Source organism: Hyperolius riggenbachi, chromosome 6, assembly GCF_040937935.1.
Source record: "Hyperolius riggenbachi isolate aHypRig1 chromosome 6, aHypRig1.pri, whole genome shotgun sequence".
NCBI classification, from domain to species: Eukaryota; Metazoa; Chordata; class Amphibia; order Anura; family Hyperoliidae; genus Hyperolius; species Hyperolius riggenbachi.
In genome coordinates, this window is record NC_090651.1 from 380,855,040 (window position 1) to 380,867,949 (window position 12,910).

Consider the following 12,910-nt stretch of genomic DNA (forward strand, 5'->3'; position numbering starts at 1 on the left):
AAGTATATAGCTTTAATTTTGGAAATATTTTGTGCTTTATTAGTTTTGTGTCTACTATTTTGTATGATTTTTTATGTTTTATGATTTTTTATTATAATTATTGTTTGTCAGTTCAGTGTGTATGTATAATGTTTCTAAGTGTGCTATGTGACCATTTCATAGAACCCATATCTAATGAAGCAAGCAAAAAGTCACAAGATGTGTTGACAGGCCTGATAGAAAATGCTATCTCCAATATTCCTCACTCACCAGGAGGTAAGTAAATATTTTAATAGTTTTACAATTTTAATTGCCTGATAGTGTGTAGTTTATTCTTTAACTAGCTGAAGACGAGGCATTGCTCGGGTATGTATTTGGTTGTTGTTGGCTTCGCTTATTTTTTTCTAGCCTTGAAATGCAGTCACTCAATGACCAAGTTTGGGAGCTTTGAGGTCATTGGCAGAAGAGATTATTGCAGGAGCTCGGAGCACATGGCCTTGGCAAGCAACCCGTTGAGCTTGCGGATGCGCCTGTGGGTGGCAGGCGGTGTCAGGAACCGGCCCCGCGGCACGCCTGAAGATACGGCTCCTGACTGCGGGTTTGACCAGATCGAGAGGGAAAGCAGCCTTATTCAAGCTAACACAAGGCTGTCGCCACTCGAAACACTTCTCACTGCCACCACTAGCTGCTGCTAGACACTTTGACAATTCCCACTCTGCTGTTGAGTGGTCTGCACTCCAGCGTTTTTGTATTTGGGTCAGCTTCGCGCTTAGGCCAAATACGGGAATGCCACACACACAATACAGTAGCAAGGCACAATCAGGCACTGAACTTGTAATGCAAATTACACTACAGTCTCTTTCTGGGCTATGAGCTGTTAGTACATCAGAAGTCAGGCTTATTAAACAAATATTTAATATTCCAAAAAGTGGAACAGTGCAGACAAGAATATATACAAAAGGATTTACAAAAACAAAGTAAAAATTACAAAGATATACAAGACAGTTTGCATAAAAATAAAAATGGGAATAAACATTACCAGTACGAGGTCTAACTTGGTCGTGGGAAGATACAAATTTCTGATTCGATCAGGATCATCTCTAGCTATGTGCTACTTTCGAGAGAAGATGATTTGGAAAGGTCTTATGCTGGCTCTTATAAGCCGATTTGTTGCCTGGGGCAATTGATGTTCAGTCCCACAACTAATGCAATTTTCCCCAAAGTGCGACATCACCATCTGCCGAGCCCCCTGTCACATCTCGGCTAGCTGTGACATGCAAATTCCAAGGCTTCCCTGTCCCACTTTGAACTTTGCAGACTCAATTAGTCCGATTGTATTTTGAGAACAACAAGTATCCTGTTTACACATACAGACTTCAAAGCAATTCAAACACTTCCAGCCCAATATTCAGACCAACAGGCTTCAAAATGTATAGGCTTCAAAGTGGCCGGGTAATTGTCTAATTAAGCGTTTCCTTGCTAAAGGCTAGGTAGACATTTCCTAATTAAATGTCCAGGTTCCTTTGCATATTCAACGTAACTGGTCTATTCAATGCAGACAATGGTAGCTTCCTTGCTGGACATTGAATGGAAATGTAATTTACATTGACATACAGAAACTCAAAATAGCAGCTTCCATCAGCCAAGTGACCAATTATACCCTGAAGCCAGCTGCCAGCCTGGCCTCTTAACATACAGTGGCTTGCAAAAGTATTTGGCCCCCTTGAAGTTTTCCACATTTTGTCATATTACTGCCACAAACATGAATCAATTTTATTGGAATTCCACATTAAAGACCAACACAAAGTGGTGTATACATGAGAAGTGGAACGAAAATCATACATGATTCCAAACATTTTTTACAAATAAATAACTGCAAAGTGGTGTGTGCATAATTATTCGGCCCCCTTTGATCTGAGTGCAGTCAGTTGCCTACAGACATTGCCTGATGAGTGCTAATGACTAAATAGAGTGCACCTGTGTGTAATCTAATGTCAATACAAATACAGCTGCTCTGTGAGGGCCTCAGAGGTTGTCTAAGAGAATATTGGGAGCAACAACACCGTGAAGTCCAAAGAACACACAAGACAGGTCAGGGATCAAGTTATTGAGAAATTGAAAGCAGGCTTAGGCTACAAAAAGATTTCCAAAGCCTTGAACATCCCACAGAGCACTGTTCAAGCGATCATTCAGAAATGGAAGGAGTATGGCACAACTGTAAACCTACCAAGACAAGGCCATCCACCTAAACTCACAGGCCGAACAAGGAGAGCTCTGATCAGAAATGCAATCAAGAGGCCCATGGTGACTCTGGACGAGCTGCAGAGTTCTACCGCTCAGGTGGGAGACTCTGTCCATAGGACAACTATTAGTCATGCACTGTACAAAGTTGGCCTTTATGGAAGAGTGGCAAGAAGAAAGCCATTGTTAATAGAAAGCATAAGAAGTCCCGTTTGCAGTTTGCCACAAGCCATGTGGGGGACACAGCAAATGTGGAAGAAGGTGCTCTGGTCAGATGAGACCAAAATGGAAATTTTTGGCCAAAATGCAAAACGCTATGTGTGGCGGAAAACTAACACTGCACACCACTCTAAACACACCATCCCCACTGTCAAATATGGTGGTGGCAGCATCATGCTCGGGGGTTGCATCTCTTCAGCAGGGACAGGGAAGCTGGTCAGAGTTGATGGGAAGATGGATGGAGCCAAATACAGGGCAAACTTGGAAGAAAACCTCTTGGAGACTGCAAAAGACTTGAGACTGGGGCGGAGGTTCACCTTCCAGCAGGACAATGACCCTAAACATAAAGCCAGGGCAACAAGGGAATGGTTTAAAACAAAACATATCCATGTGTTAGAATGGCCCAGTCTAAGTCCAGATCAAAATTCAATCGAAAATCTGTGGCAAGATCTGAAAACTGCTGTTCACAAACGCTGTCCATCTAATCTGACTGAGCTGGAGCTGATTTGCAAAGAAGAATGGGCAAGGATTTCAGTCTCTAGATGTGCAAAGCTGGTAGAGACATACCCTAAAAGACTGGCAGCTGTAATTGCAGCAAAAGGTGGTTCTACAGAGTATTGACTCAGGGGGCGAATAATTACGCACACCCCACTTTGCAGTTATTTATTTATAAAAAATGTTTGGAATGATGTATGATTTTTGATCCACTTCTCACCTGTACACCACTTTGTATTGGTCTTTCACGTGGAATTCCAATAACATTGATGCATGTTTCTGGCAGTAATGTGACAATATGTGGAAAACTTCAAGAGGACCGAATACTTTTTCAACCCACTGTACATACACATCTGAAGTAGTACACAGCATACAGAAAAATGAAAAAATATGCTTCTGTATTATCCCAACATTATAACTAGCTGCTATATCACCTTTCCGGGAACCTTGGTCGCTCCCGGAAAGGTGTAGCTGAAAAGGCTCTGACGCTGTGCGACACAGGAATTTGTGGAGGGTGCAGATGAGGCCAGGGCCAGTGCTACCGGAGGCGATCGGAGCGGGTGGGGGGATGCCGCTGCACAGTTAGACAGGGCAGCCATCCATCTGTGTCCAGTGGCATCCAACTTTGCAGTATTCTGTATGTATGTCAAAGGATTATTGTCAGTCTGAACTTCGAACTCAGCTCCATAAAGGTAGTCATGCAGTTTGTCCACTACAGCCCATTTCAGGGCAAGAAATTCCAATTTGTGGGCTGGATAGTTCTTTTCAGTTGGAGATAAACTTCAGCTAATGAAAGCCACAGGCCTCAACCCCTGATCTTGCTCCCGATAGAGAACTCCTCCCAGACCTTCTCTGCTAGCATCTACATGGAGTGTATAGGGTTTAGTTGAGTCAGCATAGGCTAGCACTGGAGCATGGGTAAGACAATGCTTGAGCTTTTCAAATGCTTCATCACACTCAGAGGTCCAGCGGTCCTCAATACACTCTTTAGGCCCTCTTGGTCCCTTCACTTTCTTCAACTTGAAGCCTTCATCTGGTTCAGTGACATCCACATCACTTTGAAGCAGTTGGTTTAGTGGACGGGCTGTCTTCGCAAACCCTTGTACAAATCTTCTGTAATAGCTGCAGAACCCAAGAAATGAGCGCAACTCTGTGATGGTACGGGGCTTAGGCCAAGATGTCACTGCTTCAACTTTGCTGGGATCTGTTGCTATACCCTCTGCAGACACCACGTGTCCGACATATGTCACTGAAGGCTGGAAAAACTTACATTTGTCCAAGGATAGTTTCAATCCTTCTTTTTCAGTCCTATTCAACACTTTCCTTAGCCTTGCCTCATGCTCTTCTAATGTTTTCCCGAAGACAATGATGTCATCCAGGTAGACAAGTACTTCAAGAAGATGCATATCTCCAACTGTTCTTTCCATGAGCCGCTGAAAAGTTGCTGGAGCATTTGATAGACCTTGAGGCATGTTATTAAACTCGAAGAACCCCAGAGAAGTGATGAATGCAATCTTTTCTCTGTCTCTAGGGTCCATTGGAATTTGGTAGTATCCACTCCTCAGATCTAACACACTGAACCATTTGCTGCCCACCAAACAATTAAGTGCATCCTCTATCCGTGGGGTGGTGTATTGATCAGGGATGGTTCGCTGATTCAAAGTGCGGTAGTCAATGCACATGCGTATTGATCCATTTTTTTTCTGACAACCACAATGGGGGAGGCATAAGGGCTTCTGGACTCCTGAATCACCCCAGTGGCTTTCAATTCCATCAAGTGCTGTCGCAGGTCCTCCAGATCTCCTGGAGCAACTCTTCTTGAGAGTTCCCTAAAGGGCCGATCTTCCTTTAGCCTGATGCTATGCATTTCACTCTTAGAACGACCTATGTCATATTCACTTGTAGAAAAACAGTTCTTCTTTTGCTTCAGCATCTCTTTAACTCGAGCCACCCATTCTGGTGACAAGATACCACCTCCTAAGTCAACATCTTCCAGATTCAGTTCATTTATATTGGTGTTATCACTTGGAGACAAAGGCGTGGCAGCATATACATTTCCCAGACGGACTTGGGAGCGAAGAATAATGGGTGTGCTCCCTTTGTTCTTCAACCCCACTGGCAAGGTATCATGTGGGTGTTTCAATTTTTCAGCTGGCCAGACCTCTGGTATTAACTCCAGACCAGGTGGCAATTCTACTTCTGAGCCCATTTCCATCATGAAGTGGTAAGTAACTGCCTTTCCACACATCCTCCCTTTTGCCCTTAGACAGGTTATTCTTCCCGGTTGAATGACATATTCTCTCCCAGGAGGAGACCAAACATGCCCAATCTCATCTTTTTGGTTGATCTTCTCTTTTTTCAAAGCATGGTACAGGGGCAAACGCAGGATTTTTAAGGGGGGGATTCCTGAAAGGTCCGGAAGCACTTATGTCCCCGAATGCTTCCGAATACAGGTGGCTCCATACTGCCCATGCACAAAAGTGCGCTGGCGTATTACGGAGCTGCCTGTCTTTGGAAGTACTCAAGGACACGAGTGTTTCTGAGGGCTTCTGGTAGCAGCAAATTTGAACGGGGGACAGCGATGGAACAACTCCCTGAGAGAGAAACAGCAGATAGACTTAGTTTGGACAATTCAGTGGAATATGCCACAGTGTCACATAGCGCAAGCGATAGCCATATGATGCAGGGTTATATGCATCTGCGGAAGATGGCGGCGCTATATAAATACTAAATAATAATAATTTGCCTCACCAGGATTGCACTTTTATTTAGCTTTCCTGTATGACAAGAAGACACAGCCAGCCAGCACTAGGGGAGAAGGGAAACAAAGGTGAATGAGGGAGGGCTGGTGCACACCAAGAGGGCTTCTGAGCGTTTTTCAAATCGACAGTGATTTGAAAAGCGCTTGGCTAATGTTACCCTATGAGGGTGTTCTCACAGCAGCATTGTGATTTTTTCAAAATCACAGGTATACTGCATGCAGCATTTTTTCGAGCAATTCATTCAGAAATCGCTCTGAAAATCGCTTCACAAAATTGCACTCACTAATTGCTAGCAATTGCTATTGTGATTTTGGCGTGCATTAGCCCAGTAAGAGGAGGAGTGGAGAGAGACTGAGAATAGCCTGAGATGGAGCAGAGAGCTTATCTGTATTGCAGAAAGCAGCCCTCCTGGAGTCTCAGGACTGTCAAAAACTTTTCACCTTGTTTAACACCTTATCCACACATGCAGTCATTATAACAATGAGGAGAGACCAGACAGATGTTTGCCCACGGACCCTCCAGGAAAGCTCTGCATCATGCTGTGTATATTTACCAGCTTTCCTGAACCCTAATTGCACTTTTATCAGCTAGCCTAGTGTTTCACCTGAATACACCAGACACAAATCTCTGAATGAAAGGCTGCCTGGGGGGAGATTGCCCCCCTTCCAGCCAGCACTAGGGGAATGAGGAAAACAATAGTGAATGCAGAGAGAATGCAGAGAGAGTATCTGTATTGCAGTCCCCCATCACACAGGCTACTTGCATGTGTCTCCTGTCCCTGCCAGCCAAATCCAAAAAAGCCTCTCGCACAAGCTGCAGGCAGCCCTCCTGGAGTTTAGGGACTGTCAAAACTTTTCAACCCGTGAAATACCTTTTGTAGCTGTCTACATGCAGTCTTTACAATAGTGAAAGAGCTGAGTTTTTCCCACAATCCCTGCAGGAGGCAAGCCTTTACCAGCTAGCCCGCTTCAGCGATTTCAGGGAATTTTTTTTAAAGGTACAGGAGTCTCAGGGGGGTGTTCCATACACCCAGAACCCCGGTCTGGATACGCCAGTGTAGTATACTGGTTTTAAGAATGGGTGAAGCGAGGGACAGTTCTCAGCCAACTGCAGTCTCAACAATCTCCGAATAAAGTCTGTATTTGTGCCAACCAACATGGCAGCTTCTCCCTTCTCTTTAGGTCTTGGGCACACAACAGCTAGACTGTCAACTTCTTCGTTGATCCCCACCACTGGGGTAGGGAACTCTAACTTGAGTGAGACATAGCCATCATATGGGAACTTTGTGTCGCTCAGACCCCAGATCTCCAGATCTTCCAGTCTTTGTAGTGGCAAGTGTTTCAGGTGCATCTGATAAAAGTCTCTGAATAAAATAGTAACTTGAGCCCCAGTGTCCAACAAAGCCTTGCTATAGATTCCCTCTATCTTAATTGGCACTGGGGGGAAGGCCCAATTAGACCAGCTGGCAGCTTCTCATTCCTTGTTCTTTCCACTGCCTTACAGTTGGCATGCTGATGAGCGGTAGACGGTCGTCTTGAAGCTTTTGCTGTCTCTTTCAATGGAGCAGGCTTGATGGGTGAGACTCTGAACTGCTCTGAAGGGCGTAGGTCTGGCTGTGTTAGTCTTCTGTCATCTGAAGGGAAAATGGGTGAAGAATTTAAGGCAGGGGTTCTTTCCTTCATGGTGTTATTTATGGAGCTCTTTGAACTTGGGCACACAGTTGGCTCCTTCACTGAGGCCCTCTGAAGTTTCCCTGCATCGAGTTCACCAAGAACATTTAATTTGCTCTCCTCAGATTCTCAGGATTTGGACATCTCCGTCTCATGTGTCCTGTCTCTCCACATCGGTAACAGAATCCAACGAATGGTCTTGATCTGACTCCATTTAATTCTTTTCTGACTGCCATACCTGCAGATGCTGCATCTGTTTGCTTCTCTTCTGCTAGTGTCTTGACTGTCTTCTGCAGACCCTCTACTGTCTTGACAATCTGTGTTATTGAATCTGCTAGTGTAGCTACTTGTGACTGTATCTGTGATGCTTCGAAACTAAAGGCACTGTGAACCATTGCTTCTGTTTGTACCTGAGCAGTGCTCCTTTCTTCCAACACTGCTTCTTCCTCTCTGACAGCTTTCACCAACTGATGATACATTAAAGTTGTCTGTTTTGTATGTGCCCACATCTTTATCATGATGGGATCTAGGGGTAATGCACCCTGAAATATCTGCTGAACTCTTTTCTGATCTACTTGGTCTGAGTCTATCCCCTTCTTGAGCATTAGTTGATGAAGTCTTTGATCCAACCGCCTAATATACTGGGACAATTTCTCCCCCTCCTTCTGATAGGTATGAGTGAACTTATATTGAAGCTCTTCCACTGTCTCAGTTCGGCCAAAAACGTCTTGTAAAGCGTTCAGGTAGTCTCTAGCCGAGCAGTCCCTTTTGCTCAATCTTAGATTTCTGATCACTTCTGCGGCCGCCCCTTTGAGACTTTCAGCCACTCACTGTTTCTTAACAGCTTACGAAAACACTCCATTCTTCTATTACTTGAAGTACTTGATCCAGCCAGGGTTCAAACTCCTCCTCCCCATTTGGTGTGGGCTGAGTCCCTGAAAAGAACTTTAATTTTCGGTATTCAGATGCTAAAGATTCCTGGCCCAGAGTCGCACATATACTCATTACTTCGGTCAAAGCTTGTACTAACTCAGAGGTGGTGACCATGTCATTTGCATCTACTGACTTGTTTTCAGGCAAAAACTCTGTTTGGACAAATCTAGCTTTAAGTCCCTCTTTCCCAAATTCAAAGTCCTCAGGGAAATCTAACGCTGACACTGGTGTCTCCCACTCAAACAGAACATCTGTCCTCTCCTCTTCTGTGTCCCTATTCACTTTTATATCTCTAATTAGACAATGTTCTCCTGGGATAATGTCTTCCATCAAATCATAAAGCTGACGGCGGGATAATTTAGTACTAGGGACTATCAATGCCAGTGCTTTGTCTAAGTCCACTCTACAGGTCTGACACCACTCAGTGACTGATTTTGAGTCCATTTTTTTCGTCTTTATTGTGCTTCAAAAGGGTGAAAAGGGGCGGAGTTATGGTCTGAAATAATCCCGGACGAGCCCCCAAAATGTAACCCACCCATGGGTGTGTCTTAGAAGTGGGATAGTAGGTTTAGACTTCCTTTGCTCCGGTGAACACCCCTTTTTCTTCCCCAATGCTCAGACACAGTTTATATGAACAATGGGCCTGTTTATTTTCAACAGTAAGACCCTAAACAAAATAATGATAAACACACAATCTTGTACACAATATTACTAATGATAAAATAATACTGCAATTTGGTATGTAAAGCAAGGTCAAAACAGTTCCTTAAACAGTCATTTAAATCAATTACACTTTTCTCCACAGGGTGTCACTATAACGAGTTTCACTATAAAGCTAAACTTTGCTGAGAATACAATGAAAGTTAGATATTGAGGCTAATCAAATGAAAATACAGCAGCCGAATAGCTTAATCCCTGTAAATGGCTAAAAGGAAGAAAAATATAGTCCTGGTGGTAGCAAAAAGAAGAAAAAGTTGGCAGCTGCATGCGTTGGGGCCCGTCTCTCAGTTGAATACTTATAACAGTGGTGGACAGTATAGTTCACTTGTGCAGGAAGATCCCTAACTATTGTCTGAGTCCACAGTCTATGATTCCTGCACTTTACTGAGTAATACGATCCAGAACAGGGTTCCTAGGCTCTAAGCATTTACCTTGTGAGTATTTCAATATCAGCATGAGAAATGTGCACTAGGAGAGTTAGCACAGTGTCCTCCAGGCAGACAGCTAGTAACAATGCATCTGGGGTGAATGCAGGACATTGATGTGTGTTGATCTCACTCTCCTGTCCTGGATGCACTGTTCAAAACACTGTAGAATGGTGTGCAGATCTGTTACCTCTGAGGGCAGAAATACCAGCAACTCACTATGATGAAGTCCTTGGGCTCACTCATTCAAGGAAACAGTCCACTCTCTCTGGTCCCAGTGCAGCAGTCATACAGCTTTATCTTCTGTCCGGCCAGACAATCCAGTAACCCTGTCTTTAACAGCACACACAGGACACAAGTCAATCCTCTGTTCCTTCTCTCTCCTCCTCCAGGATTATTGCGCCAAAACTTCCCCTCTCCTCGGGAACTGTCCTCTGAAAACTTGGTTCCTAGGTGGCACAGGAATCTTTCCTAAGTGCACCCCTTAGTGGGCATAACTGTGCACTGCAACCCATGAGGGAAATAAAAAGGTTTAGCATTAAACATTACCATTACACAAACCTGTGAGGGTGTTACACATTTCCTGACGGGGTTTCCAGGGGGTCCATACGCAGCCGCAGCACTTTGGCCAGGGATCGCTATACAGCCGCAATATGGCTTTATGAAGATCCCTGGCATTTTTTCCTATACTCCCAATTTTTTTTTATGTTTACAGTATGGGATTTTTTTTTATTAATTATGTGGGGTCCCCCTCCTGAAACTTTTTAACCCCTTGACCCCCTTACAGGCTGGGATAGCCAGAATGTGGAGCTCCGACCGATTGGGGCTTCACACCCTGACTATACCAGCTGCAAAAAAAGGTCCCTTAATGCCGATTTTTGTTCCGGGGTATCTGTTGGGGGGCCCCCAGGTTTATTTTGCCCTGGGGCCCCATTGTTGCTTAAACCGGCCCTGGATGAGGCAACAGTGGACTGGCTGCCCTCATCACATTCAGAGGGTGGTCTGGAGGTAGCACCGGAGGGAGCACTGCACTTCCTCACTCCTGCTGCTGCTGCTAAATGAGCAGGAGGAAAAGATGCTGCAGAAGAGGGTCGCATGGTGGTGCTCCTGCTTTCGCCACCCTGCTGCTGTCTGCTGGTCTCCACGTGTTGCTGCCAGTGGTTGTGCTTTAAGTGGGTATAGTGGACTCCAGTTCCCAGCTTGTTCACATCTTTCCCTCTGCTCACTGTACCGTGGCATATCTTGCAAATGGCAAAGCGGGCACCACAGCTGAGTGCTCACGGGCTGGCGGTGGACCAGCCAGGGAGCTGGCGAGTGCACTGCCCTTCCTTACTCTGCTTCTGCCCCTGGCAGACATTGTACACAACAATTAACAAATAAAATGTAACTTTATTTTCAGTAAAAAAAATTGAAAGTTTGTGTGGTGTTTTAAACTTTTTTTTTGGGGGGGGGGGGGGGGAAGGGGGGCGCAGACAGACAAACAACAAAAACAGAAAGAGCGTACTGACGCTGTTCTACACTGACTGACTACGCTACACTACCTCTCTAAAGGTTAGTGAGGACTAACGCTACTAAACACATGCCACTCTGACTTAGCTCACTGACATAGAACAAAAAAATAGATCTACTGTATGTATATAGTCTTCCTAATATTATAAATGTGAAAGTTTGGATGTTTGGATGTTTGGATGTTTGTTACTCGATTACGCAGCAATGGCTGAACGGATTTGAATGAAGTTTGGCACACACATAGTACATTACCTGGAATAACATATAGGATATTTTTTTATTCCCATAACCAAAAATTGGGGGGAGACAAATACAATTTTCATTGGGAAAATGTAAACTGCATCCATTCTTACACTGTTAAAGGAGAGGTCCAAGCTAAAAAAAAAAAATCAAAATCCACTTACCTGGGGCTTCTTCCAGCCCCTGGCAGCTGTCCTGTGCCCTCGCCACAGCTCCGGTGGCTCCCGGTCTTCTCCGCTGGTGCAGCCGGGTTCGGTTCTGGCTGCCCCAGGTAAGTGGATTTTGATTTTTTTTTTTAGCCTGGATGTATCCTTTAATGGTAGGGTTCTCAAACTTTGCACAGTTGGTCACTGGGTGACTGGGATTAATATTCAGTTAAGTGGGTGGAGCCTACAAAAGCCAATCAAAATTCATCTATTGGTTTTCAAGAGGAATATTTCATTGCTGCCTTTCTCTCCCAGTCATTGGGTGACTGGGGCTCAAATTCAGAAAAGGGGGTGGAGCCACAGCCAATCATATTTGTTTCATTTCACTGCAAATTATTGATGCCATAGACTACAAAGCTCACAAACTAGGTAATTGAGTAATTGAGTATCAGGGTTAGAAAAAGTAGGTGGAGCTAACACCAACCAAATACATACTCTGGCAACACCCCGCCATTAGCTAGTATTATATAAGAGAGCAGTGTTTTTTAAATTTTTCTAAAAAATTAAACTAACAGCACACTAGCACAGCACTGCCTGACTGACCCTGATAATAACTAAAGAGCAAAAGGCAATGAATGTGTGTGACTGAATATGATACTACTTAATAAATGAAGAAAGTGCAAATATATTACTTTGCTTCACTATACAGCTACACTAGGTGTCTAGTAAATATAAATAGAGATGGCCAAAACGGTTTGCCGGCGAACTTGTTCAAATGAATCTCAGCGGCAGGAGGACAAACTGCATGAAAGATGAAAAAAAAAGATTTTATCTCTATTTACATTTTTTTTTTTTACAGAAAACATATCAGCAGTGGTTATTGGTTGTGGCACAAGAAACTTCTGTGATGTTGGCATTAGACAATATATCAATGAAAAGAGTGGATTCTCAACTGAACAGTCATATTACTGCATCAGTAAAATACCATCGGAGAAATAATTACCTGGAAAATGCTTGTTGTAGTTCCCAATTATAATTTGTTGTAATTTGTTGTACTGTTGAAGAAGTTCTAAAATATGAGGAGAAAATTTCCTCTTTTGAAAAAATGTGTAGCAAAACCTCTTTCCCTGAGTAGATAACTAGTCCTGCAGCAAGTTAAGAATAATTTGGGAAACTTCATAGTTACTGAACTTTTGACACATTTTAAATGGTTTGTTTGCTAAGACTGCAAAGAAAGCAATTTGAGCTCAGATTAGTTTTTGGAAATTCTTAGCTGACTGCAGATTTAAATGGAAAAAAAAAATGGGTAACGTTATATTCATATCCTAGAAAAAGTAAACAGAGGCGCCAACAGGATAAAAATTACTAAAAACTCTAAAATGTCAAGGGAGGCTGTGGTGGTGGACTTACCTCCCTGAAGCAGACATGAAACTGTCGATTTTTAAACAAATACCTGCGTTTCGCAGGTATATTCCTGCTTCCTCAGGCAATAACAGGGAGGAGTATACAACTGTAAAATCAGAGACATATAAAGTGCCATCAGACTATTGTTTATATTCTAATAGATGATG

General features: G+C 43.7%; 1 protein-coding gene across 2 annotated transcripts in view; it reads left to right on the forward strand.

The window, feature by feature from the left end:
• LOC137523093 (uncharacterized) overlaps positions 1-12,697 on the forward strand; it is a 249,456-nt gene extending 236,759 nt beyond the window's left edge. For both annotated transcript variants that reach the window (XM_068243306.1, XM_068243308.1), the window contains exons 6-7: positions 163-255; positions 12,199-12,697. In XM_068243306.1, coding sequence (XP_068099407.1) covers positions 163-255; positions 12,199-12,338 — 233 coding nt within the window. In that variant the 3' untranslated portion in view covers positions 12,339-12,697. The remainder of the gene's footprint in view (positions 1-162; positions 256-12,198) is intronic.
• The last annotated feature ends 213 nt before the right edge of the window (positions 12,698-12,910 follow it).